The sequence below is a fragment of the Dasypus novemcinctus genome, chromosome 2 (assembly GCF_030445035.2).
Source record: "Dasypus novemcinctus isolate mDasNov1 chromosome 2, mDasNov1.1.hap2, whole genome shotgun sequence".
Lineage (NCBI taxonomy): Eukaryota > Metazoa > Chordata > Mammalia > Cingulata > Dasypodidae > Dasypus > Dasypus novemcinctus.
This window is the reverse complement of record NC_080674.1, coordinates 188,412,573-188,437,058: the sequence shown is the minus strand read 5'-3', so window position 1 is coordinate 188,437,058 and position 24,486 is coordinate 188,412,573. Positions and strand designations below refer to the sequence as shown.

General features: G+C 51.4%; 2 protein-coding genes across 4 annotated transcripts; one reads left to right on the top strand and one right to left on the bottom strand.

Moving 5' to 3' along the window:
- Positions 1–2,811: 2,811 nt before the first annotated feature.
- Positions 2,812–6,395, top strand: NHP2 (NHP2 ribonucleoprotein). Its single transcript, XM_004463007.4, has 4 exons — positions 2,812–3,064; positions 3,135–3,204; positions 5,419–5,524; positions 6,050–6,395. The coding sequence occupies exons 1-4, from the start codon at positions 2,905–2,907 to the stop codon at positions 6,173–6,175; spliced, it is 462 nt and encodes a 153-aa protein (XP_004463064.1). The 5' UTR covers positions 2,812–2,904; the 3' UTR covers positions 6,176–6,395.
- A 957-nt stretch (positions 6,396–7,352) lies between these two features.
- On the bottom strand, positions 7,353–24,161 carry RMND5B (required for meiotic nuclear division 5 homolog B). Of its 3 annotated transcripts, none has more exons than XM_058283101.1 (11): positions 23,867–24,109; positions 23,552–23,689; positions 19,159–19,309; positions 11,437–11,582; positions 11,194–11,334; positions 10,692–10,792; positions 9,990–10,156; positions 9,467–9,632; positions 8,237–8,339; positions 7,992–8,146; positions 7,353–7,919 (listed from the first exon to the last, which is right to left on the bottom strand). In XM_058283101.1, exons 3-11 carry the CDS (start codon positions 19,295–19,297, stop codon positions 7,856–7,858), a joined length of 1,182 nt encoding a protein of 393 aa, XP_058139084.1. In that variant the 5' UTR covers positions 19,298–19,309; positions 23,552–23,689; positions 23,867–24,109; the 3' UTR covers positions 7,353–7,855. The 3 variants fall into 3 exon arrangements, with proteins under 3 accessions (XP_058139084.1, XP_071067267.1, XP_058139091.1); XM_071211166.1 differs by having other exon boundaries at positions 23,458–23,689; positions 23,867–23,907; XM_058283108.2 differs by lacking the exon at positions 23,552–23,689 and having other exon boundaries at positions 23,867–24,161.
- Between the last annotated feature and the right edge of the window lie 325 nt (positions 24,162–24,486).

Genomic DNA, 24,486 nt, shown 5'->3' with positions numbered 1-24,486 from the left:
TTCTCTCTGCCCCTTCCTCTCTCTCTTCTCCTTCTGGGACTTCCACGGTGCATATATTGGTACACTTGACGGTGTCCCACAGGATCCTCAGGCTCCGTTCTTTTTTCTCCATTCTTTCTTCCTTTTGCTTCTTAGACTGGATGAGTTCAGTTGCCTTCTCAAGTTTACTGACTCTCCTGCCAGCCTCAGTCTACTCTTGAACCCCTCTAGGGAATGTTTAATTTCTGTTACTGCGATCTTCAGCTCTGGTTCCTTTTCAAAATTTTCATATTCCTGTTGGTATTCTCTTTCTATTGTTTTCCTAAATTCCTTTAGTTATTTTTCCATGTTTTCCTTTAGCTCTTTGAGCATATTTAGGACCATTTTTCAAACATCTTTGTCTGGTATATCCCAGGTCTGATCCTCCTCATTGAGAGTTTCTAATGTTTTATTTTTTTTAAAGATTTATTTATTTCTCTCCCATTCCCCACCCCCCCATTGTCTGCTCTCTGTGTCCATTTGCTGTGTGTTCTTCTGCATGTACTTGTATTATCAGGCGGCACTGGGAAACTGTGTCTCTTTTTTGTTGTGTCATCTTGCTGCGTCAGCTCTTGGTGTGTGCGGTGCCACTTCTGGGCGGGCTGCGCTTTTTTCATGCCAGGCGGCTCTCCTTGCGGGGCGCACTCCTTGCACATGTGACAGCACTGTGCGTGGGCCAGCTCACCACACAGGCCGGGAGGCCCTGGATATAAACCCTGCGTCCTCCATGTCGTAGGCAGAAGCTCTATCAGTTGAGCCACATCTGCTTCCCCTAATGTTTTAATCTTCTCCTTTGCCTGGGCCATCACTTCCTGTTTCTTTCTATGTTTTGTAATCTTTTGCCGAAACCTGAACATTTTGATATTTTAACGTGTTATTGCTGGAATTTAGACTCCCAGGCATCTGCTCATGAAGCTTGTACCTAGCTAGTGTTATGACAGAGATTTCCTTGAATGACAAGAGCTAAAAAAAAAAAGGGGGGGGGTGCAAAAGAAAACACCTTTCCCAGTCTTTGCAGATTGATCTGTGCAAGTGCGCTCCTCAGAGCTTATCTATACCATGACCTGAGAGAAAGCACCTGGCCAAAGTGTAGGTGATCCTTTCAGTGCATGTGTCCTGCCTTAGACCTGCACATGTGACCCTGAGAATTCTCCCATTTACACAGATACGAATGTCCCTTCTTTCCTAGGAAACAGGTTCCTCAGGATCCTAGGCACTGCACTGTCTGTCCTTTGGCCAGCAATCCTGTGCCGCGGGCAGCCCCTTGACTACTGTCCCACAGCATTCTGCAGGAGACCCAGGGAAGTGACCTTCTGCATTCAGGGCACCACCAGACGATTAGACCAGACTTACACACTCCCAGTATGTGCACCAGGGTTACTCTGCTCCCTCAGGAGCCAGGACCAGGGGCCTGCACTGGGAGCACAGGCTGGTGCTACGGGAGCCAGAGCGGGGTGGGGGGGTGGGGGGGCAAACAGGGTGCCAGGAGATCCTACTCCTTTTAAATAGCCTTCCCCACCTCTCACCCACCCCCTTATTTGGTGCTCACCCTGTTACTGCAGTCTTTCAACTATTTTCTGGAACTTTGAGAAAGATGTCCCTGCCAGTTCTGGGAAATGGTACTGCAAGGTTGTCGGTGGTAGGTCGAAAGCTGGCAGTAACAAATGGTTCTAAAGCTCAAGGAGAGGTCATCTCATCTCATGAAATTCCAAAGCGAAAAACTTGAAAGAGTCCGTGTTTAAGTTGGACACCTCTGGCTTAACTCCCACCAGTCCCACGGCCACCAACTCCACTTGCCTGTTAACACCACCGCAAAAATGGAGGGCTCACCACACGATCAAAGGCAATTCATTTGAAGCAACTATCCAGCCAAGAGTCAGCTTGGGTTTCACAAGGTCAAAAGTTCTATCAGTGATACCCAGATCCACCCAGGCGGGTCTGCTCACCTCCCTGGCCTCGCGGTCCACCAGTCCTCCAGAGGCATTCAGATTGGTCTGTCTGTGTCCCCCCCATCCCCCCGCCCCCCAAAAAAAATCTCAGCGCCAGGTGCCTTTGGCTTTCTGGTGCTCACAGCGGCGCTGCCGCTGCCTTTCCCTTCAGCCCTGGCTCTTTCTCAGCCATGCCTCCCACATGTATAAGGGTTGTGGAAGGATGATAAGGAAAATGAAGGGCTGCGGGGTGCTGGCGGGAGGTCGGGAGGGGGACTGCCACTTTAGAGAAGGTCATCAGGGGACCCATTCCCACCAGGTAGCACTTGAGCAGAAGGTGCTGGAACAGAGGGAGCTCTCTGGAGAAAAGGGGTCCAAGCCGAAGGGCTCAAGGAGCGGGTCATCCCTTGCTCCAGATCTTTCAGAGCTGGGCGCTGCGGTCCCTGAAAGTGCAATAGGAGAAATTATGCCCAAACGGAAGAAACCGTTAGCAGCGTCGGGCTTTTACCGTCACCTTCAGCACCCAGGGCCAGCTCAGGACCTGAGGCGCGACTTTTCGGAGTCTAAGGTGTTTTGGAATCGCTTAGCACAGATTTCCTCGCCTTCCACCCGCGTCGCAGACCCCGCCCTTCGGGCTGGGGCCCGCCCCCTTGGCCGTGGCCACGCCCCCTCAGGTAGCGCCACCGGAGCTGCTCGGCTCCCAGCAGGGCGGAAGTCGGGGTCCTAGTCCCTCCCCGCCCCTAGGCCCCGCCTCCCAGCGCCAAGACTCCGCCCCCTTCCCAGCTCCGGGCTTAGGGGCTGCGCGTCTACGATTGGCCTGCGTTGGAGGCGCTCGTTTCCTGATTGGTCGCGGTGTACGGTCGGCCCCGAGGGCTGACCCGGAAGAGGTTCCCCGAGCGGTTAGCCGCGTGGATTCGGCTCCCCGCCTCTCGGAGTGGGTCTTCCCGGGGCAGCTGCTATGACCAAAATAAAGCCGGACCCCGACGGGCCGGAGGCGCCCGCGGAGGCGTGCAGCGGGGAGCGCACCTACCACGAGCTGCTGGTCAATCTGAACCCCATCGCGCAGCCCCTGGCTTCTCGCCGCCTCACGCGGAAACTCTACAAATGCATCAAGAAAGGTAGGCCGGGGTCGGGGTCGGGACGGGGACGCGGGGGCCAGGGCCCCGGCTGACCCTCCTGTCGTTGCAGCTGTGAAGCAGAAGCAGATTCGGCGCGGGGTAAAGGAGGTTCAGAAATTTCTCAACAAAGGCGAAAAAGGGTAAGGATTCTCCTCCCCGCCGCATGTCTAGACGGTAACGGAAACCCCACCACTTAGGAGATGCTCGTTAAGTCAGGCTGGCTGAGACGCAGCTCCACCTACAGAAGGACATAAAAGCAGCCGGTAAACGTTCTTCAGTACTGATACCGATACGTAACTTACACGAGCTCAAAGGGACGCCTTGGGGAAAGTGAATTCCAGAGGGAAGCGAATTGTGTAAACTCAGTTACTGGGTGGACTCCAGTTTCATTCATTCAGCGACTGTTTTTTGGGCTTGTGTTCCTTGCCAGGCGCTGTGGGGGATATGACATTGATCCAATAATCGCCCGCAGCACAGGAAGGGAAGCATTACAAATTGTGATGACCATTAAGGAAAGTATAGGGTGCAGTGGGAACGACTTCACTTTCCTACCGATTTTTTTCCTGGCATATATTAGAATCTGAAATTTTTATTTTCATTTTCATTCCCTTAGCTTCCACATAGGCCAGGCTGTAAGCTTCTTGAGAACCTGGCCTCTTTATCCCCAGTGCATGGCACAGTGGGTGACCAAGAAGTAATGCTGGGGGGATTTGATGCTCAGTGGGCAGTATGCCCTAGTTGGGGTTAAGGTTGGAGGGGGGGGGGTGCATTAGGGCGTTTCCCTAAGCAGTTACTTTTTGAGTTGAGATCTGAAGACAGGGCTTAATTGGGGGTAGGAGGAGGCCTGTATAAAGACCCCAGGACAGGGGAGGTGTGATAGGCAGAAGTCCTTGTAAGCCATGGTAATGGATGTTTTTTTTTGTACTCAGAGTTTGGGGGAAGGGGTCTGTGGCATTGAAGGGGTAAAGCCAGGGAGTACCCCAACTATGTCTACACTCTTAAGATTTTCCTGGGGACTGAGGGAAGAAAGGATTGTGAGGCAGGAGTAGATTTGGGACAACAGATTTGGAGCCTACTGGAGTCCAGAAAAGGCGAGGGTGATTTTGATTAGGTTGGTGATCGGGTGGAGATGGCAAGAATTCAAGTGGATGGGTTTGAGGTGACCCTAGGATATGGAGAGATGTTGATTTCAAGATTCTGACTTAAATGGTTAACAGAATGGATAGAGGGCCTGTTCACCGACAGCAAACAGTAGAGGTTGGTGTGAAATGAGTTTGGTTTTAGACAAAAGTTTTTGTGGTGCCTTTGAGACACATGCCACTGCCCCCACCTCTGTCCACAGCAGAAATATTAAATAGGCAGGTGGAGCTGGAGCTTGGAAGAGTGAGGACTGGGCTGGAGAGACTAGATTTGGTAGTTGATAGTACATAGGTGGCAGCTGACGCCACGGCCCAGGATCCTGCCAGCCCAGGAGAAGGTATTGAGTGACGAGAGGGCAGCCAAACCCCAGTCTGAGGAACACCAACATTTAAAGGCCACTTAAAGGAAGAGGAGCCTGCAGAGGCAGAAGCACTGAGGCAGTGCTTGGAAGCCAGGCCTCTTTCCTCCTCTCTGCCTATCAGCGCATCCATGGAGAAGGGACACTTCCGTCTGTCTTCAGGGCTCTTGAGGTCCTTGCATGAGACCAACCTTGCCAGCGAGGAACCCTAGCTAAGGATTGTCTGCAAGCCTTCAGGGGTGGCCTGACACTTGTAGGACAGAGCCCAGCGCTCAGGGCCCTCAGATGTGGCCCCTGCCCCTCTCTCTCTCCTTAGTTGCTCCCCACCTCTCAGCCCATCCTAGATTCTGAAGCCACCTTGGGCTGCCACGCTGTGCTCAGCCCCCATGCTGTGTGGTGCCATTCTGCTTCTCTTGGCTTTAAGCCCTCACAGGCTGACGGTCCGTTCATTCAGCCTTGGTTTACGTGTCACCCCTGGTAAAGCTTTTGACTCTCCAAGGAGGGCCGAGCACTTCCTGCAGGGCGCTACTCCCATACCTCAGCTGTCCCAGCACTTTATAGCTTGTCACACTTGGTGGCATTTCCTTGTTGCCATGCCAGCTTCTCCCATTAGATCAGTGGTTCTTAAACTTTCTTAGAATAGAGATACATTTGAAATTGTGGTTTAAAAAAAAGCTCAGCCTCCCTAGAAGAACGCAGTCACCCAAACATACAATTTGTTCTCACAGTCACAGGGTTGTATACCCACGTTAATGACCATGGGCTGTACCCCCAAGGCCCAGCCCAGAGGCAGCAGTTATGGCTGAAAAGCAGGAAGGATCCAGCTGGAAATGACAAGTGATTTCTCTCTCTTCAGGATCATGGTTTTGGCCGGAGACACATTGCCCATTGAGGTGTACTGCCACCTGCCGGTTATGTGTGAGGACCGAAATCTGCCCTATGTATATATCCCCTCCAAGACGGTAAGGGACATGGGACCCTCGGGCCTTGGTCGGCACTGGGGGAGGGCCTGGGGTGTGGACTGGGGCACCTACCCAGACAGGGTGGGTGCCTGGCTCTGCTGCTTCCTAGTTGTAGGATTGCAGATAAATGACCTCTCAGCATATTAGTTCCCTTCTTACAATGTGGGAATCCCCTCCTCTGTGGACTGGGATTGAAAACTAGAAGACATCCACGAGTGGGCTTTGTAAACTAAAGTATGGCACGAGTGTGAGTCCTGTTAGGGGTTTCATTGTTCTGGGGAGCTGCAGCTCTCCTTGACCTTACCTAGCAGGGGCCACGACTGGGGGAAGGGACGCGGAGTGGGGGGTGGCAGGGGCTGGAGAACAGACCCACCACTGTGCAAATGTGGCTTGAGAGTTCCTGAGCTGAAACGATGGCAACCAAGTCGGAGGACCTGCCTTAGGCTGGGGGTCATCTGTTTGAGACTCCGGGCATCCAAGTTGCATGGCCTTCTTCCCCAACAGCCCTTCTCCTCTTCTCCGTAGGACCTGGGAGCTGCCGCGGGCTCCAAGCGCCCCACCTGCGTGATCATGGTCAAGCCCCATGAGGACTACCAGGAAGCCTACGACGAGTGCCTCGAGGAGGTGCGGGCCCTGCCCCCACCCCTGTGAAGGCCCCGGCACCTGCTCTGGAGGCTGCGGGACTGGCAGCTGGCCAGCTGGCTGCCCTCCTTGCTGCCCACACAAAGCGCCGCCCCGGTCCTGAGGCAGCTCCAGCAGCTAGTTCACGAAGGCCAAGCCAGCCTCTTCCGTATCGGCGTGCTTTCCTGTTGAGCTTCAGTAAAGACAGTTGCGAGGATTTGGTGTGGGGGAAGTAAATGCTAAGACTTTACATGTGGTGAGTCTGTGGGTGTTTTTTAAGCAGTAGTTGCTGGTAGGGCCAAGCAGTTGGTGGGCAGGAAAAAATGGAAGCAGGCATTCTTGCCAGAGAACCCAGAAGACTGGGAGTACTCGGTGCTAATGCCAGGCTTCCCAGGGCTGGTGCTTGGACTCCAGCTGGGAATGGACTCTGTTATCCACCCCACAGCTGTCAGCTCCCACTTCCAGAGTAGGTGGGAGCCCACAGCTTTGAGATAAGGCCCAGAGCCCAGAGCCCAGAGCCCATTTTCGCGGAAGCCTGTGGCCTCTTTGTCAGGGAACAACCCCATTCATTTTTTTTTCCTCCCCCAGGATCCACCACTGTGAAGCTTCCGGAAGCAATTTTCCTACCCACACAGTAACTTTTAAAAAGGAATGTGACGTTAAATACACATCCCCAACCCCAGGCTGGCTTTCCTGTTTAGCACAATGGCCCCTGCCACCTAGGCCTTTCACGCATTTCAAGACATAAGATTTAAGGTCCCTTCTTGCTATCAAATGTCCAGCATAGGACTCAGGACACATAGCAACTAAGCATCAAGCCCCCTGGAATAGAGTGGAAAATGCCTGGGCTTGAGAGGAAGAAGTGGTTTAGACTCCCAGCAGCTCTCTCCTTTACAAGCAGTGAGCCTTGCTGTGCAAGTCGTTCCATCCTCCTAGACCCTCTTAGGCTGACTAATAACGTGGTGGTGGTTAGAATTATATATATACACACGTATCAAGCACCTGGCCCAGGGTTCGCCATCTCCCAAGTTTTTCCTGAAAACCTCTGGCTGTGATCTTGTTTGTGCCCCACGGAATATGCCAGAGGTACAAGTTGGATTCCTGGGCACTGGCCTGGCAGGCTCCCAAGTGGCAGCCAGGGCCTGCGTGGTGCCTGCATGTAGCAGACAGAGTGACTGGCAAGCGAAGCTAAAGGCAGACAGCGAAGTTACAGAGAAGGGCTGTGAATATATTTGCTCAGTTATAAAACAACGGTGTCCGGCCCTCACGTGGACTATTTACAGTGGGAAATGGGTACGGAGGGTCGTGATGCTGTACAGTGAGGGGGTGGGCCACAGGTGGCGCCTGGGGCAGGGGTGGACACGGTCGGCATGGCAATAGGAGGCCTGCTGAGTGAGGGCAGGGGGGAGAAGGAGTCTGCGGATGGTCATGTCCTTTACTGCTCTGTTGGTGGCTATGAGGTCAATGGCAAATAAAACGGAGAGGCAGCAGGAGCAGAGAGGCCAGCGCCTGCCCTTCCTTACTGCAGAGGAGCCAGCTGCCCAGGCAGGGTGTTCAGCGCCTTCCTCGGCCCCGCCAGCAGGTCCATGTGGCCCTCCCTCCGGCAGCGCTGAAACGAATCCCAAGCCACTGCAGCAGCCGCCGCCGCCCAAACAGGCCAAGGCGCACGGGTGCGAAGCCCTTTTCCACACAGTTCCTTCCAGGCGGGAATCAGAAGATGATGCGCTTCCCATCTGCTGGGTTCTGCTCCATCGGACAGTAGGGGCACTTGAGCCTGCAAAGGAAGGAGAAGCAAAGCCTCAGGGGCCGACTGGCAGAGCAGTGGCGCAGGCTGGGGGAAACTTACTTTCCTCCGTTAATGAGTTTGTTGAGGGCGTCTCGGGAGATGACGTGGCCGCAGATGAGCTTGATGGGAGGGTTGGAGTCCGACGTCTGCTGGCGGAGGATGGGGCACGCAAACACCGAGTGGTACCAGCACTTCATGCCTAGTTCGATCTCGATCTGTGGGAGCCAGGCAAGAGTGAGTCCCACGTGGCGCCGTGGCCGACTCCCCAGAGCCCTCCTGCCCACCCCGCCCCTGCCCAGCCTTACCGGGAGCTCGTCCTTGTGGCTCCAGACCCCGGTGCACTGCCTCTGCTCGATCACAGCTTTGATGTTCATGAGCACGGGCAGGGCCACGCAGCCAGAGGCAAAGCTGCGGGGAACAGAGCAGGGCCTCAGGAGCCAGCAGACAGACCAGAGGAGCATGGGAACTGGGGTCTAGAATGGTGTCCCGGCAGACTGGCCCTTGACAGCCCCTGATACTAGAGTAAGTACAGCATGTATGATTAGGTATCCCCAACTCCAGAGAGGAAGTCGAATGCCCCCTAACCTCAACCGATGTGGGGAAAACAAAAGGAAAATCCAAAGGCAGATGTCACGCGAACCGTTCGGAAGTCCTGGGTGACAGGCACAGTAATCAATTCGAAAGGGCACCCCACTCTGCTGTCAGAGTAACCCTCTCACCATGATGGTCAAGCAAGCGCTTAGAAATGGGGGGGAAGGGGGCTTAGTTCCCACAACTGGAGCGGCAACAGCCTACTAGCTGGAACCGTGGGTGCAAAGTGCCCTGGAAAGTACAACAGAATCCTGTCCAGCCTGCCGGGGGTGCTCCCACTGCTCTACGACCCGAATATACATTAGCAGATTAGCCGAGACAGTGCTGTCGTTCTGAGTGGGGTGGGTATTAGATGCCCGAATCAGCCTGGAGAAGATGCACCCCCGGGAAATGCCCACTGTGGAGGGGGTGTTGGCTTTGGAGTCGGGCCTAACTGCCCTTTGTCCCGTGAGACCTTGGGCACATCCCAAGTCCACGTCTTGAGCCTTTGTTTCCTCCTGCATAAACTGAGGATAATGGTATCTGTAACTCCTGGAGTTGCTGTGAAGGTGTGAGATGAGAACATTCATGGAAAGGAGCCTTCCAAACTACAGCTCCAAATAAATGTTCCTCAGCCACTCACACATCTCCCCACATGAAAGCGGGAAATGGGAGAGACGGGGTGGTGAGACGGGGGCTATGAGGAGGGGCACGGACCGCTGGGGTCCTGCAGTGATCCAGGGGTGAGGCGTGCAGACCCTGGTCCTGCTGCTGACCTGTGGTGGCAACTCTTCCTAACCTCAGTCTCTGCGTCTGTGAAAATAAGCCATCTCTACCTCAGGAATGCCTGGGAGCACTAAGTCTGTGGCCGCCGAGCGCCTGGCTGGCACTCGGCAGGGCCTCTGCACAGTCCTGTTTCCCTCCGTGCCCTCCTGCTTTGCTGCGCTCACAGGGCTAGGCTGTACCTGACGCTGAGGGGGGACTCCACAGAAAGCCCAAGCAGGGAGCAGGCGTCCCGGGTGAAGGTCTCGCAGATCTCGGCCCAGTGGCTGTTGTCAAGGAGGTGGCAGTAGGGCGACTTCTCGAGGCCCAGCCGCAGGTAGACGAGGCTGCCCATCATCACCTGGATCTCTAAAGGCAGCGGGGCGGGGCAGCTCAGGGGGGCAGGCAGGGAACAGCACATGCTGAAGCGCAGCAGGCTGTTGTGGCACCTGCAGAAGCCTGGGGGAGCGCTGAGTGGGGGTGTGCACGCATGGTGGCACTGGGGCCTGGAGGTGGCTGAGGTCCAACTGGGGGGCACGGCGCAGGCAGAGGAGGAAGGGACCTGAGTGCCATGGAAATAGTCTGCCATTCCCCTCGGAAGCCAGGAAGGGAAGGAGGTTTTCAGGTGGGCGAGAGGCATCTTAGCAACAGACAGTCCCACGGCAGGGAGGGAATGGGCCCTGGACACTGCTGGAGCCCACAGTATCCTTGCGTCCCTGCGCTCACCCCGCTGGTGCAGCCGAGCGAAGGGCTGGAAGTGCCGGGCGTAGCTGAGGGCCTCCAGCTGCTTCTCCGGGCCGCCTGCCAGGAGGCGGATGAAGTGCAGTCGGTGCAGCTTGAACTCCAGGGAGCTGTTGAGCTCGAGCAGGCGCTGCCTGTGAGAGACAGCCCATCTGGGGAGAGGTGGGCCCAATCAGTACAGAGCCGGGGCCGTGGCAGCCAGGACCTGAGAAGTGGGCTCCAAAAGCCTACGTGAGGGGCAGCAGATATGGCTCAAGCAACTGAGTGCTTGCTTCCCACTAAAAGGCCCTGGGTCTGGTCTCCGGTGCCTCCTAAAAACAAGCAAACAAATAAAACAAATCCCAGGGAGTGGATGTGGCTCAGTAGTTGAGCCACATACAAGGCTTGGGGTTTAATCCCCAGCCCCAGTACCTGAAAAAAAACAAAACACCTATGTGAGGTGGAGTGGGTTTAGCTCAGTGGTCGAGTGCCTGCTTCACATGTGTGAGGTCCTGTGGGGGGAGGAAGGGAGGCAGATAAAGGTGAGGAGGGGGGAAGGCAGGCAGGCACATGCGAGGCCACTGAGGCAGGGGCATGTCAAGTTACATCAGGGTGAAGTGAGGACCACAGATAAGCCCTGTGCCCTGAGATGCAGAGGCGGCTCTGTGGGGCAGGGTGGCCGCGGGCCTTCCCCAGAGGCCTCCTTACTCCAAGGCGGGCCCCAAGTCTTGTTCGTGCAGAGCTTCCAGGATTCGATTCAATTCCAGGAAAGGCTGCTTAAAATCCAAGTCCACGTTCAGTGTCGATTCCTGTGGGAGAGAGGGCACCCCCTGCTGGAGGGCAGTGTGCTCCAAAATTCCCAGCTCCGCACATAAGAAAACCTCGCCTGCCAGCCCAGGCTGGGGAGCAGCAGCATGGGCAGGAGCTGCTGTGCTCCCGCCGGCTGCTTGGGCCCTTCTCGTTCTCATTTCAGTTCTGGAGGGGCAGAGTACTCTGTGGTGCAAGCCCCCCCCACCACTGAGGACGAGCCGGCCCCTGGCTCCTCATGGAGTCCTGATCATATTAGTGGAGTCCTGTTTCCTGCCAGCGTGTCTTTGTGGCAGAGAAACTCCTTTCCTTTCTAGTATAAATTTATTTGAAGAGTCACAGGGACTTCATTCAAAGACTCCCCGGCGGCAGCAGGCCTGGCCGTCCCTGTGGGGCCCACTACCTGGCACAGCTCCTCGGCGACGCTGAGCATGCCCTGCTGGTACAGGTGCTCCACGATGGCCATCTGCAGGATCTGCTGCTGCTTGTCCCGTGAGTCCCACACCGCGTCAGAGACGACGCCGCAGATCTCAGAGTCGAAGTTCTGCTCAGGAGGAGAGCCGGGGCCCTGTGATGCAGGCCGCACCGCTTCCCTGAACAGCCCGCGTCGGCGCGCACTCCAGGGCTGGCCCCACCGTGTGCTCACCCTGTCGATGGCTTTGCCCACCCGGGAGACGCTGCTGTGAATGTCCTTGTGGTCCGAGGCCAGTTTCTGCACGGTGTCCTTGATCTTCCGGCAGCACTGGGACATCACCAGGGAGAGGGTGGCTGAGAGAGGCGTCCCCTGGAGGGCTGCAGGGAAACGCTGGCAGTGAGAGAGGACCCTCTTCTCGGTCAGCCCCCATCTCTGGGGTGAAACACCTACATCCGGTTTCAAGGTCCTGCCACTTTTTAACTACATGATTGAGGACAAGCCCGTTCAGCTTTCTAAGCCTTCATTTCCTCATCTGTAAAATGGGGGTAATAGCACCATTTAGCACCAGCTGTGGGTTAAAAGTACTTTTGATATCTGAGTTCATTCCATCCTCAGAGCCATGCCATGCAGTGTCCCCGTTCAACAGCCGAGGAGACTGAGGCACCACAAATCGAGATCATTTGCCCAGGTCCCACAGCCGTGACAGATCTCAGGCCTGTGCTCCCCACCCTGGACTGGAGTGTTCCTCCTTATCTTGAGTGAGATAAGGTGTGTGAAAAGGCCTTGAACAGAAGGAAAAAAAAAAAAGTGCCTTGAACCATAAAAAAAAAAGGGGAGGAGCAGATGTGGCTCAAGCTGTTAAGCGCCTGCTTCCCACATGGGAGGTCCTGGGTTTGGTCCCCCTTGCCTCCTAAAAATGAAAACAAAAAACAAAACAGGGAAACGGACTTTGGCCCAGTGGTTAGGGCGTCCGTCTACCATATGGGAGGTCCGCGGTTCATACCCCGGGCCTCCTTGACCCGTGTGGAGCTGGCCATGCGCAGTGCTGATGCGCGCAAGGAGTGCCGTGCCACGCAAGGGTGTCCCCCGCGTGGGGGAGCCCCACGCGCAAGGAGTGCGCCCGTGAGGAAAGCCGCCCAGCATGAAAAGAAAGAGCAGCCTGCCCAGGAATGGCGCCGCCCACACTTCCCGTGCCGCTGAGGACAACAGAAGCGGACGAAGAAACAAGACGCAGCAAACAGACACCAAGAACAGACAACCAGGGAGGGGGGGAAATTAAATAAATAAATAAAATCTTTAAAAAAAAAAAAAACAATAAGCAGGGAAACAGATGTGCCTTAACCAATTGGGCTCCCATCTACCATATAGGAGGTTCAGGGTTGGATGCCCAGGGCCTCCTGGTGAGGGCAAGCTGATCCACTCAGCGAGCTGGCCCACGCAGAGTGCCAGCCCATGCAGGAATGTGGCCCCGCAGAGGAGAGCTGCCCTGCGTGGGAATGCCGCCTTGCGTGGGAAAAGCCGCCCCACGCAGGAATGCCAGCTGACGTGGAGCTGGAGCAGCAAGATTACACAACAAGAGACACAGAGGAGAGAAAATAAGAACACATAGCAGAACAGGGAGTTGAGGTGACATAAGAGAATGATCGCCTCTCTCCCACTCCGGAAGGTCCCAGGATCAGTTCCCAGAGCCATCTGACGAGAATACACGCAGACAAAGAAGAACATACAGCAGAGAACAGACAATGGGGGGAACAGGGGACAGGGAGAAATAAATAAAAATAAATCTTAAAAAAAAAAAAAAAACAATAAGCAAACACTTAAGGCCTAGGAGTTAGGGGTAAAATGGAGATACTTTACACCCCCTTTGACCTTTTTGAACTTGGGGAGTTTTTTTTATGTCCATACATTCTTTACAAAAAGAAAAAAAGACAAAAAAATGTAATATTCTACTTAGATTTTTCCCCGTATTGTGTATTGGGTGTAGCAATTCCAAAGACCCTTCCTGTATTATAAAATTTCAGCAGATGAGACAATATATCAATGCTGTTGGAAGCTCAGGTCCTCACTGTTGGAGAAGGGAGCGGTGCCTAGGGGTGGAAGGAGCATCTGCGAAAACCCCGCGATGCTGGATTGGAAGTGCGGGTATCGGTGCAGACTCATGGTTGGTAACAGAGACAGAAATGGATGGATGGGTGAGTGGGTGGAAGGATGGATGGACAGAAGGGAAAGAAGAGACAGAAGAGAAAGAAAGAGAGAAAGAAAAAGCATCAAATCTATCCTAAAAGAACCTAGAAGGATTGATACCCCAGAAGCAACCCAGATTTTGGTTTCTCCACAAATATTGTGCAGGAAAGTAAGGAAGTGCTTAAAAAAAGGTGGGTACATGTCAAAAGGGCACAGGAGGGAAAAGAATGTCTTTTCAACAAATGGTGTTAAGACAATGAATATCCACACACAAAAGAATGACTCCTACCTCAGAAAACATACAAAAATTAGCCCAAAATGTGTCAAAAACCTATATGTAAGAGCTAAAACTATAAAACTCTTAGAAGAAAATAAAGGTATAAATCATGACCTTGGATTAGGCAATGGTTTCTTAAATATGACTCCCAAAACACAAGCAACGTAAGGAAAAAAATAAATTGGATTTTATCAAAACCAAAAACTTTTATGCTTCACTATCAAGAAAGTATCAAGATTTACTCACAGAATGGGGGAAAATAGTTGCAAAAAATGTATGTGATAAAGGTCTAGTATCCAGAATACGTAAAGAAGCTTACCACTCAACAATAAAAAGACAACCCAGTTAAAAACTGGGCGAAAGATCTGAATTGACACTTCCCCAGAGAATATCCAAATAGCAAAGAGGCAGGTGGAAAGATGCTTAGCATCATTAGCCATTAGGGAAACACAAATCAAAGCCACAGAAAGATACCATTTCACACTCAGCAGGAAGGCTAGAAGCAAAGGCAACAACAAGTGTTGGTGAGGAAGTGGAGAAGTCGGAGCCTCCTACACTGCTGGTGGGGTTGTAAATGGTGTAGGCATTTTGGAAAACAGTCTAACAGGTTCCTCAAAAAGTTACACATAGAGTTACCACATGTCCCGGCAATTCCACTCCTGGGGATACAACCAAGGGAACGGAAAACATATTCACACATAAACTTGTAAATGAAAGTTTACAGCATCATAGTCACAATAATAAAAAAGTAGAGACAACTCAAATGCCCATTAACTGACAAATGATAAAACAAAATATGGTAGATCCACCCAATAGAATATTATTTAGCTTTAAAAAGGATAGAAATACTGATACCCGCTACAACATGGATAAACCTTGAAAGCGTTATGCTGAGTCAAGGAAACCAGACACAACAGGTCACTTAACTATATGAGTCCATTTCTGTGAAATGTCCAGGACATGTAAATCCACAAAGACAGAAAGTAGATTAGGGGATGCCAGAAGCTGAGTGGGAGGGAGGAAGAGTGATGCTAACAGATATAGAGCTTCTTTTTTGGGGGTGATGAAAATGTTCTGAAATTAGATAGTGGTTAACAGTTGTACAACTTTGAATATACTAAAAACAACTGAATTGTGCACTTAAAAGGATGAATTTTGTGTATGTGATTTGTATCTGAATTAAAAAACCAAACAAAACACAAAGGACATAGGAAACAAGCTGGAGGGTTTCCCTCTGATCAAATCTGGGACAATCTGAGCAACAAATAGTGACAGTAATGGATTATAACCCATTGAACAAAATAAGAATCTATGAGTGTGAACAGATAATAAATAAGTAAATAACGAAGGGAGAGCTCTTCCTGACAGGAGAATGCTACCTAATAAATGGAAAAGGAATAGTGGGGCAGGAAATGGGAGTAGAACATTTATGTAGCCTGAAAAGTCTCTCCCTACAAATTACTTAATAATTACAAAGACAAAAAGAGTAACTTAAAAGTGGAGGAAGCTGGCAGGTACCATCTGACCAACTGATCAAGATGGAACAAGCCGACAAAGGGGCCAGATGGTGTGATACGCTGGGAGACCTTGTGACAGTTAGGCTAATGTGTCAACTCAGCCAGGTAACAGTGCCCAACTGTTTGGTCAAGTAAGCCCTGGGCTAACTGTAATACAAAGACATTTATGGACTTTAGTCACTCGTGAGTTTACAGCAAAGACAGCTGATTGCAGTTAACAATAAGTGACACTTTATCCAATCAGTTGACTGCCTTAAAAGGGGAAGTGATTTCAGCATTAGAGAATTCCCAGCTTGTCTTTGGACAGCCAACAATTCCTGCAAACTCATCAAGGATCTTCACTGGACTTTCATCAGAGCCCTGGTTTGCAGCCTACCTGTGGAACCTGGATTTGTGCATCCCCACAGTCATGTGAGAGGCTCTTATAAATTATCAAACTATTGACAGGTATCTCCGGTTGATTTTGTTTCCCTAGCAAACCCTGGCTAATACACAGGACTTCTGAAGTACTCCTGCCCACAAGGCAAAACCTGAAATCTAATCAGGAAGAAATGCCAGGCACATCCAAAGTGAGAGAAGTTCTGCAAAATATCTGGCCTTAATACTCCAAAAGTGGCAATGTTGTGAAAGACAAAGGAAGATGAAAGGTCCCTGATTAAAAATCTAAAGGGAACAGGAGAGGTTGTAGCTCAGTAGTTGAGCACCTGCTTCGCATGTATGAGGTCCCAGGTTCAATTCCCAGCACCTCCTAAAAAAAACCCAAAAACCTAAAGAGAAATGAAAAACTTAATACAGTATATGATTGTGAACGGAATCTGAGACCAGAAAGTAAAATTAAATTTCTTTTATGAAAATTATTAGGACCACGGTGAAATTTAAATAAGCTCTGCAATCATGAGATACTAACATAGAATCAATGTTTAATTTCTTTTTTTTTTTAAAGATTTATTTTATTTATTTCTCTCCCCTCCCCCCCCAGGTGTCTGTTCTGTGTCCATTTGCTGCGTGTTCTTCTTTTTTTTAATTTATTTCTCTCTCCCCTCCCCTCCCTCACCCCGGTTGTCTGTTCTCTGTATCTTTTTGCTGCGTCTTTGTCCGCTTCTGTTGTTGTCAGCAGCACGGGAATCTGTGTTTCTTTTTGTTGTGTCATGTTGTGTGTCAGTTCTCCGTGTGTGCAGCACCATTCCTGGGCAGACTGTACTTTCTGTCGCACTGGGCGGCTCTCCTTACGGGGCGCAATCCTTGCGCGTGGGTCTCCCCAACACGGGGACACCCCTGCGTGGCATGGCACTCCTTGCGCGCATCAGCACTGTGCATGGGCCAGCTGCACACGGGTCGAGGAGGCCCAGGGTTTGAACCGAGGACCTCCCATGTAGTAGACGGACGCCCTAACCACTGGGCCAAGTCTGCCGCCATCAATGTTTAATTTCTTGATTTTAATGGGTAGACTATAGCTATGTAAAAGAATGGCCTTGCCAGACACAAAAGGACAAATATTACATGGTCTCACCAATATTAACTAAATACAAGAATTTATACCTTGAGTTAAAACCTAGAGTATAGGTTATTTGAAGATAAGAGGGCTAGAAGGACTACTGATGCTTAATGTACATAGAAATTTTAATTACTTGACTGTAAAAGTGGAAATAGAGCAGATGACAACACATTATAGTGAGCAACAGTTGGTTTATAAATGGGATTGTGGCTGAAAGGGGCAGTCGAGGGACTGTCAACTGAAAGAAAGCTAAAGAATAATCTAGGGACTGAATAACACAGTGAACTCAGAGGTGGAGAATGGTGGATGATGGTACATATGTGCCCTTCTGAAACCTAGAGCAGATGTATGTCACTACTGCAGGTTAAAGAGAATGTAGAGAAGCATGGGAAAATACAATGGAGTGACCTGTGGACTGTGGCTAACAGCAATACTGTAATATTCTTGCATCAATGCTAAAGATGTACTATACTGATTATGGAGGTGTATGGAAAAAGTGTGTCAAATGATTGTTATGCACCATGGTTGGTGGTAATATCTGATGATATTATCTCATAATCTATGGTAAATGTTCCATCACAGTGTGGTATGTTGGTAAAGGGGTGTTGTATGGGAATTCTACAGATGTATATGGTTGTTTTATAAGTTCACAACTTCTGTAATAAAAATATATTTTAAAAAATTTAAAAAGAAAAAGAATGGCTTTGCTTTTGATCTTAAGAAATACTCTGAATGTTTAGGTGCTTAGAGGCACAATAACTGCAACTTATTTTCAAATGGTTCAAAAATAATAGTAATAATACATGAGAGAACAATAAAGTCAATGTGCAAGTGCTAACATTTAGTGAATCTGGGCGACGGGGAAACATGAGTTCTTTAGACTCTTCTTGGAACTTTTCTGTAAGTTTGAATTTCATTCAAAAACGAAATAAATTATGGAGGAAAATGTGGGAGGGGAAAGGGGTGGGGTATATGGGAATCCCTTATATTTTCAATGTAACATTTATGTAATCTAAAGCACTTACTCCACTCAGCTAACATGGAGTTGAAGAAGGTCAACCACCACAACATGGAGCCTAGAGTGTCTACAACTAGAAGCGGGAAGAGTGCATCCAGTACCCATGTGCAATCTAAGCCCTCACTTGACATAGGTGTGCAATGGACACAACCAATCCAATGTCCACAGAGAAAATGTGGAATGGGTGTGGGAACGGTAGCCATGGGGGCTGCTGGGTGTGGGGAACGGGAGGAAGAGATGAGATGTGGAGGCGTTTTCGGGACGTGGAGTTGTCCTGGATAGTGCTTCACGGACAATTACGGGACACTGTAGATCCCCCCAGGGCCCACTGGATGGAACGTGAGAGAGTCTGGGCTATGATGTGGACCATTGACTATGGGGTGCAGTGATGCTCAGAGATGAACTTACCAGGTGCAATGGATGTATCACGATGATGGGAGAGAGTGTTGCTGTGGGGGGAGTGGGGGGCGGGGGCGGTGGGGTTGAATGGGACCTCATATATATTTTTTAATGTAATTAAAAATAATAATAATAAATAAATATTAAAAAAAAAAAATCTAAAGCGCCTTTAAAAATAAAGAAAAAGAAAAGGTATAAAGAATATTATCATGAACTTCCATGTCCTACCATTCCAGATTTTATTTTGGGTACCAAATTACTTTATTTAAAGAATGGTACCAATGAAAGAACTTGGTGGACAATGATACAACTTTTGGAAAAGGCAAACCTGACATGCACACACTGTCCTGGTGGCTTGCAAGTCACCTGTCATTTCAGATTTTAAAGATAAAGGTTCTATCGGAAGCGGATTTGGCTCAAACAATAGAGCGTCCACCTACCACATAGGAGGTCCAGGGTTCAAACCCAGGGCCTCCTGACCCGTGTGATGAGCTGGCCCACACGCAGTGCTGACGTGTGCAAGGAGTGCCATGCCATGCAGGGGTGTCCCCCGCGTAAGGAGTCTCACATGCAAGAAGTGTACCCCGCATGAAAAAAGCACAGCCTGCCCAGGAGTGGCGCTGCACACACGGAGAGCTGATGCAGCAAGATGATGCAACAAAAAGATACACAGATTCCCAGTGTTGATGACAAGAATGCAAGTGGACACAGAAGAACACACAGCGAATGGACACACAGAACAGACAATGGGGTGGGGGTGGGGAGGGAAGGGGAGAGAAATAAATAAAAAATCTTAAAAAAAAAAAAAAAAGATAAAGGTTCTCCATGTTTGTGGAGCCCCCCGCACACACAAAAAAGTAAATTGAAAACAAAATGTAAATGAAAATAATCTGTTTCTGCTGGGCTTCTGGAAATAGCTCAGAGACTTCCACCACCCCTCCTCGAGGAGGCCAAGGGAACCACCGATTAACGTCCTCAGCATCACCCTTCCAGCAGCCTGTCGCCAAGGGCCGCAGGGTCTTGGGGGTCACGGGGAGGCGGGGCTTGTGGGGAGGGCACCCACCTGCAGTGGCCAGCTCGGCCCGCAGCTGGCCCACGTAGTGCAGCAGCTCCTCCAGGCTCTGCTCGCAGTGCTGCCCGTAGGTCAGGAATTTCTGCAGGACCTTGTCCAGCTCTCTCTCCACGCACGCACACTGCTCCATGGAGGCCTCGGCCTGGGGGAGGGGGTCAGCTGTGTCAGGCTTGTTCCTGCAGATCCCCTCACCCCACCCCGGACGGCACCCAAATCCCTTGCCTAAAATATCTGTGCACAGCTCCCCACCGCTCACAGCCAGGGTGCCTGGTGGGGGGTGCAGGCAGGTATGAGAACAGGGGTTTTTTGAATCATGGTGAGATGATGGCTTTTTCAACTTTTTCATTCTACAATCCTTGTTCATCTCCCTATTCCATCAGAGACTAGGCCTCACAGAGCCCTCAAAAGGCAATACCAGCTAACCGGAAACCAAGAATACTGCATATTTCCATGTATTTACTTTATGGCCTCCTCTTAAAGTAAGTGGAATTGGTTTTCTGTTTACTCTAGTGACACATGCCTTGAAGGGAGCCCTGGAATGGCTGGTGTTTGGAAACGCAGCCTAGAGAGTGACTGCCAGCAGCCTGGGCCTGACCGGCCTTGTCCCGCACTCTAGCCACAGCCCTCCCTCGCTGTGCTTCCAGGGACGGGCCCCTCACATCCAGCTGCCCGGAGCCCCCACTCTCTCCCAGCTCCATGCCCTCAGACGTGCTGCTTCTTCCACTAGCTCCCTGTTACCAACCCCTTCTTGGACTCCCTGAACAGATGCCCGTCCTTCCTGGGTTGGCTCAGAAGTCACCTTCTTCGGTGGGCATCCCTAGCCTGGGCCCACCCTGGTTCCCTCTGCTCCTGGCTTTTCCCTGGCACTTGGCACACTCTCCTATTTCAGTTTAAGTCACCAGATAATGATCTTTGGGAAGGCTAGCCTGCCGCCCCGGATTAGAACCTCTCCCGTAACACAACCCCCTCCCACTGCACCACTGTGAGACAGGTGACTGCTCTTGTCCCACCTGCCCTGCCACTGAGGCCCCCTCCTAAGCCCCTTCCAGCCTGGGCCACTGCTCCCCTCCATTTTAGAGCAGCCTTTGACATCGAACACATGGACCATCCTTAAAATGTTGATGACAGGGTTGATTTCCTCTATCTACAGCCTTTGAAATCAGAGGGCACTGTCCCTCTAAAACATCAAATGTAACTAGTTAGCCACCCTCTCCAAGAACCAAGAACAGTACAGAGTAATGTCACAAAGAAGATCCTGTGTCCAAGGGGGTCCCTGGGATTCTCCCAGGTTTGCCAGGACCCAGATTCTCTTCCCCATTCCTGCAGGCCCCATTGGTCTTGCCTCATCATCTCCACCAAGCCTGTAGCCACCGTCTCCCTCTCAGGCAGGGGACATGTGACTGGGAAGTGGCACCTGGGGCCTTGGGAGGTGTTCCCATCCCCTCCCCTTAGGGCTGATGCCATCACACTAGAATTTTCAATCTGATGCCCAGAAGGTAAGGCCCCCTTCTATGCCCCTGAACAAATAACCCTGTAATAGGATGTGAGCAGTTTGGGGCAAAATATAACAGGAACTCCTTTCTGAAATAATTACCCTACCATTATTATTGTTCTTGCTATTATTAACAGCTAACGTTAATAGCAAAGGTACTAGTGTGCCAGGTACTGTTTCTAGTAACTTGGCATGGATGAACTCATTTACTTAATTCTTATAAAAACATTATGAGGTAGGTACAAGGCTCACTTTACAGATGAGAAAATGAGACACAGATTAAAGAATTTGTCCAAGGTCATATAGTTGAGAAGTGGAGGTGCTGGAGACTAAATCTGGGCGTCTGGTGCCCACTCCAGGGCCCTTCTCTTAAGCATGACGCATCACAGGTACTCTCAAGACCGGCCTAGGGGAGCGATGTAGTTGAAGTGGTTGAACGCCTGTTTCCCAAGTACAAGGTCCTGGGTTTGATCTCTGATACCTCCGAAAAACAAACAAATGAAATAACTAACTCTCATTGGGGAATGGATGTAGCTCAGTGGTTGAGGACATGCTTCCCATGTACACGGTCCTAGGTTCACTCTCCAGTACTTTCCACCAAAAAAAAACCCCCCAAGAAAACAGCCTAACAGGCCACTGTGTCACCAGGAAAAGAAAGCAGCAAACATTTGTGGTTGGAATGAGCACACAGCAACCATTAATGATGACAAGAAGCAGGAAACTAACCACGGAGCCTGTGGGAACGATGACACGGGAAAGATGGCAGGGCAAAAGAATGTTTGCCACGAGTATGTGGGAACCAGAATCACAATTCTCCAGGAAGTAAGTGCGCCTCATGAAAGGTCAGGACTTCACCAAGCACCAACAGGGCCGGGCCCGGTCAGATACCCACCGATTTCCAGATAAGCAAAGGGACGCCTGCGTCGGATCCTGAAACTGTGTGAAGGAGCTGGGGAGAAGGTGTGTACAAGGACTTTCGCCCCAGCACCGCCTGCCGGAGCAGGGCGATGGAGACAGCCGAGCGTCCTCGTCGCTTGGGGACTCTGTAAGTCACACAGGTAGCATGTGGGCAATACACCCTATGGGAACCTGGGTGCCACTCGGCCGTGTTCCAGGTATACCCCAACAACATCAGTCAGACCTCAAACGTGCTGTGGGCGGGGCAAAGGGCACGGAGCAAAGTCTAAGCAGAGCGCCACATAAGGAAATTTAAAATGCATGAAAAATAAAGATAGGCGTTCAATTCAGAACACAAGCAAATAAAAGACCAAGTAGTTCTCTATGCTGAGGAGGGAATGGGGGAAGAAGGGAACACATAAATGAATACAAAGGTGAAAAAGGCCCTGCACGGACCAAATAAATGTGCCATGAAATGAGGAGTACGAGTAACTAGATTAAAAAAAAAAAATTTTTTTTCCAACAAAATAAATGAGCTGGGAAAACAAAATGGCTTGGGGGTAATTCCATCCACGAAGCCCAGGAGGCTATTTGGCAATCTGTCCAGAGTGAGCTGCTCTGCAGGAAATGCGTCCCACTACCTTCATCAGGCACAAGGACGCACGAGCGTGCGTGTGCATGTCTCTGACAAACCTTTATGATTAATACAAATACTGATGATTGGAATTTCTTGTCCAAGAATTCCAAGGAGGGCATGTTCACAAAGTTATCCACCTGTGATCCCTCTAACACACGTCAGGTCCTGTCACCCTTTGCTCAAAACCTGCCAGGGCTTGACCTACAAGCTCTTCATGAATGTATATTCACTTCCTTTGCAAAAGCCATGCCTGCCTGTAGGGTGCCTCCTGCACTTCTCCACACGGAGAACACAAGATGCAGTTTAATCATCAGCTCCCCAGGAACTCCTCAGTGACATCTCCCTGCCTCTCCCTCTCCTTCATTCACTGCATTCAGCAAACCTCTATGTGTGCCCATAGCACACACGGCTGCGTACAGCGACTGCCTGTTCACCAAGTCTGTCTCCCTCCAACCCACTGAGGACTCCTCAAGGGCTGGAATCCAGTCTTTTCCCCTGCTAGTGCCCAGTCCAAAGCTTGGTCCATTCTGGGTGCTCAGTAAACATTTGCTGATTAAACCCTTGGGCTTGGGCAGAAAGAGACATGAGTTAAATATTAGAATCCCCATGACACAGGTACGGGGCATCCTCAGTCTCTGGCATCCAGAAACAAGAGGGCCCATTTTGGGGGGAGGGCAACTCACAGGAAGGTCCCCTTTGCCTGATATAGAATTGACCCAGCTCCTACTCTTGAGCCCCCACCCCTAGACATTTTCCACTCTATATATCACTCCTCTGCTTAAAACCCAGTAGCTTCCTACTGTATGTATAATACAAGCTAAGCCCCTTTCTAGGGCCTACAAGGTTCTAGCCAGCCAGACCCAATCACCTCTCCAACCTCATCTCCTACCACTCTTCCCCCTCACCATACTCCAGTCATACCAGCCTTCTTTCTGTTCCTTGATTCTATCAAGTTTATTTCTGTCTCTGAGCCTTTGTAGTTTCTGGTCTCCCTGCCTGTTCTAATCTTATCCCAAATCTTCCTTCCCATGGCTGCTCTCACCATCACTGTCATCTCTTCCCAGATGCTCTCCTAGACCACAGTATCTAGTGCTGATTCCCCACCCCCAACTCCCCGCACCTGTCACTCTATCTTATCGCCCTGTGCCCTCTCTTCATTGCGCATTCCTACTGGCAGTTTAAAATCTTTCTTTTCTACTTAACCAAAACTGGAGAGAGAAAAAGCCCATTTTCCCTGGAGAGCTGCCCCTACGGGGAGTTTCACCTGCATTCATGTGCAAACGACTGGCGAACTCCTACTCATCCTTCAAAAGACTCTGCTCAACGCCCCGCCTGGACCCCTTTCTGCACTGGGTTACCTCCGACTGAGGCGGGTCAGCACTAGGAGGACGTGACGTCTGGGTCCGAGCTAGTCCCCGGGCGACAGGGGGTCCTCGAGGACGGGGCGCGGGTCCTATCAGTCGATGGGACTCCGGCTCCCGCCCCGGAGCCGACGACTGCAGAGAGAACAGTCCAAGAGCGGAGTGATGCCGAGGCTGGGCCGGGGGTTCTTCCCGCAGAAGGCCTGGGAGCCCGGCCCGAGCGGCTCCAGCACCGCGCCCCTCACCTCCGCCCGCCCGGCGCGCCCCGCCCCCGGCCCGCACCTCCCCGCCCAGAACTCCACCGGTTCTCACCTCTTCCCGCAGCCCCGACCCTGGCTTCCGGCGCCGCTGGCATCGGAACCGGAAGCCGCGGCAGTTGCACCGCGGGCCCGGACTCGCCCACTCGCGGTTTCGCGGAGGGGGGGGCCGCTGCCCCGGCCCGCTTTTGCGCCTGCGCGCGGAGCCTCTGCGTCCCCGTGCGCCGAGAGTGGAGTCGCCCACAGGAGCCAGAGGTCGGGGAATCCCTGGCGGGCCTGGAACCACCTGGTCGGCGGGAAGGAATCGGACCGAACCACTCGCCCGCCCGAGCCGGGGGGAGCCCGCCCCCCTCTCCTCTCCTGCCCGGGCTAAGCGCTCAGAAGCCCAAAGCGCGGAAAAGGATTGTGCCGCCCCCGCCCCCTGCCCTAATTCAGTCAAGACAATACCGAGCACTACAATGCGTGTCAGGGGTCCTCCAGTTAACCTTTTCCCGCGATGGCTCCCCGATGCTAATTTTGAAATGCCAAATGATGTTTAAAAGAAAAATCCTTTTTTTTTTTGCCCTAGCTTTCCTTGTCCCAAACCTGTACTTAATCTGCCTACTGGGTATCCAACAGAATTAGATTCTGCTAGAGGGAACACAGCCCCAAGGCGGAAGGGTGGAGGGCTGGGAA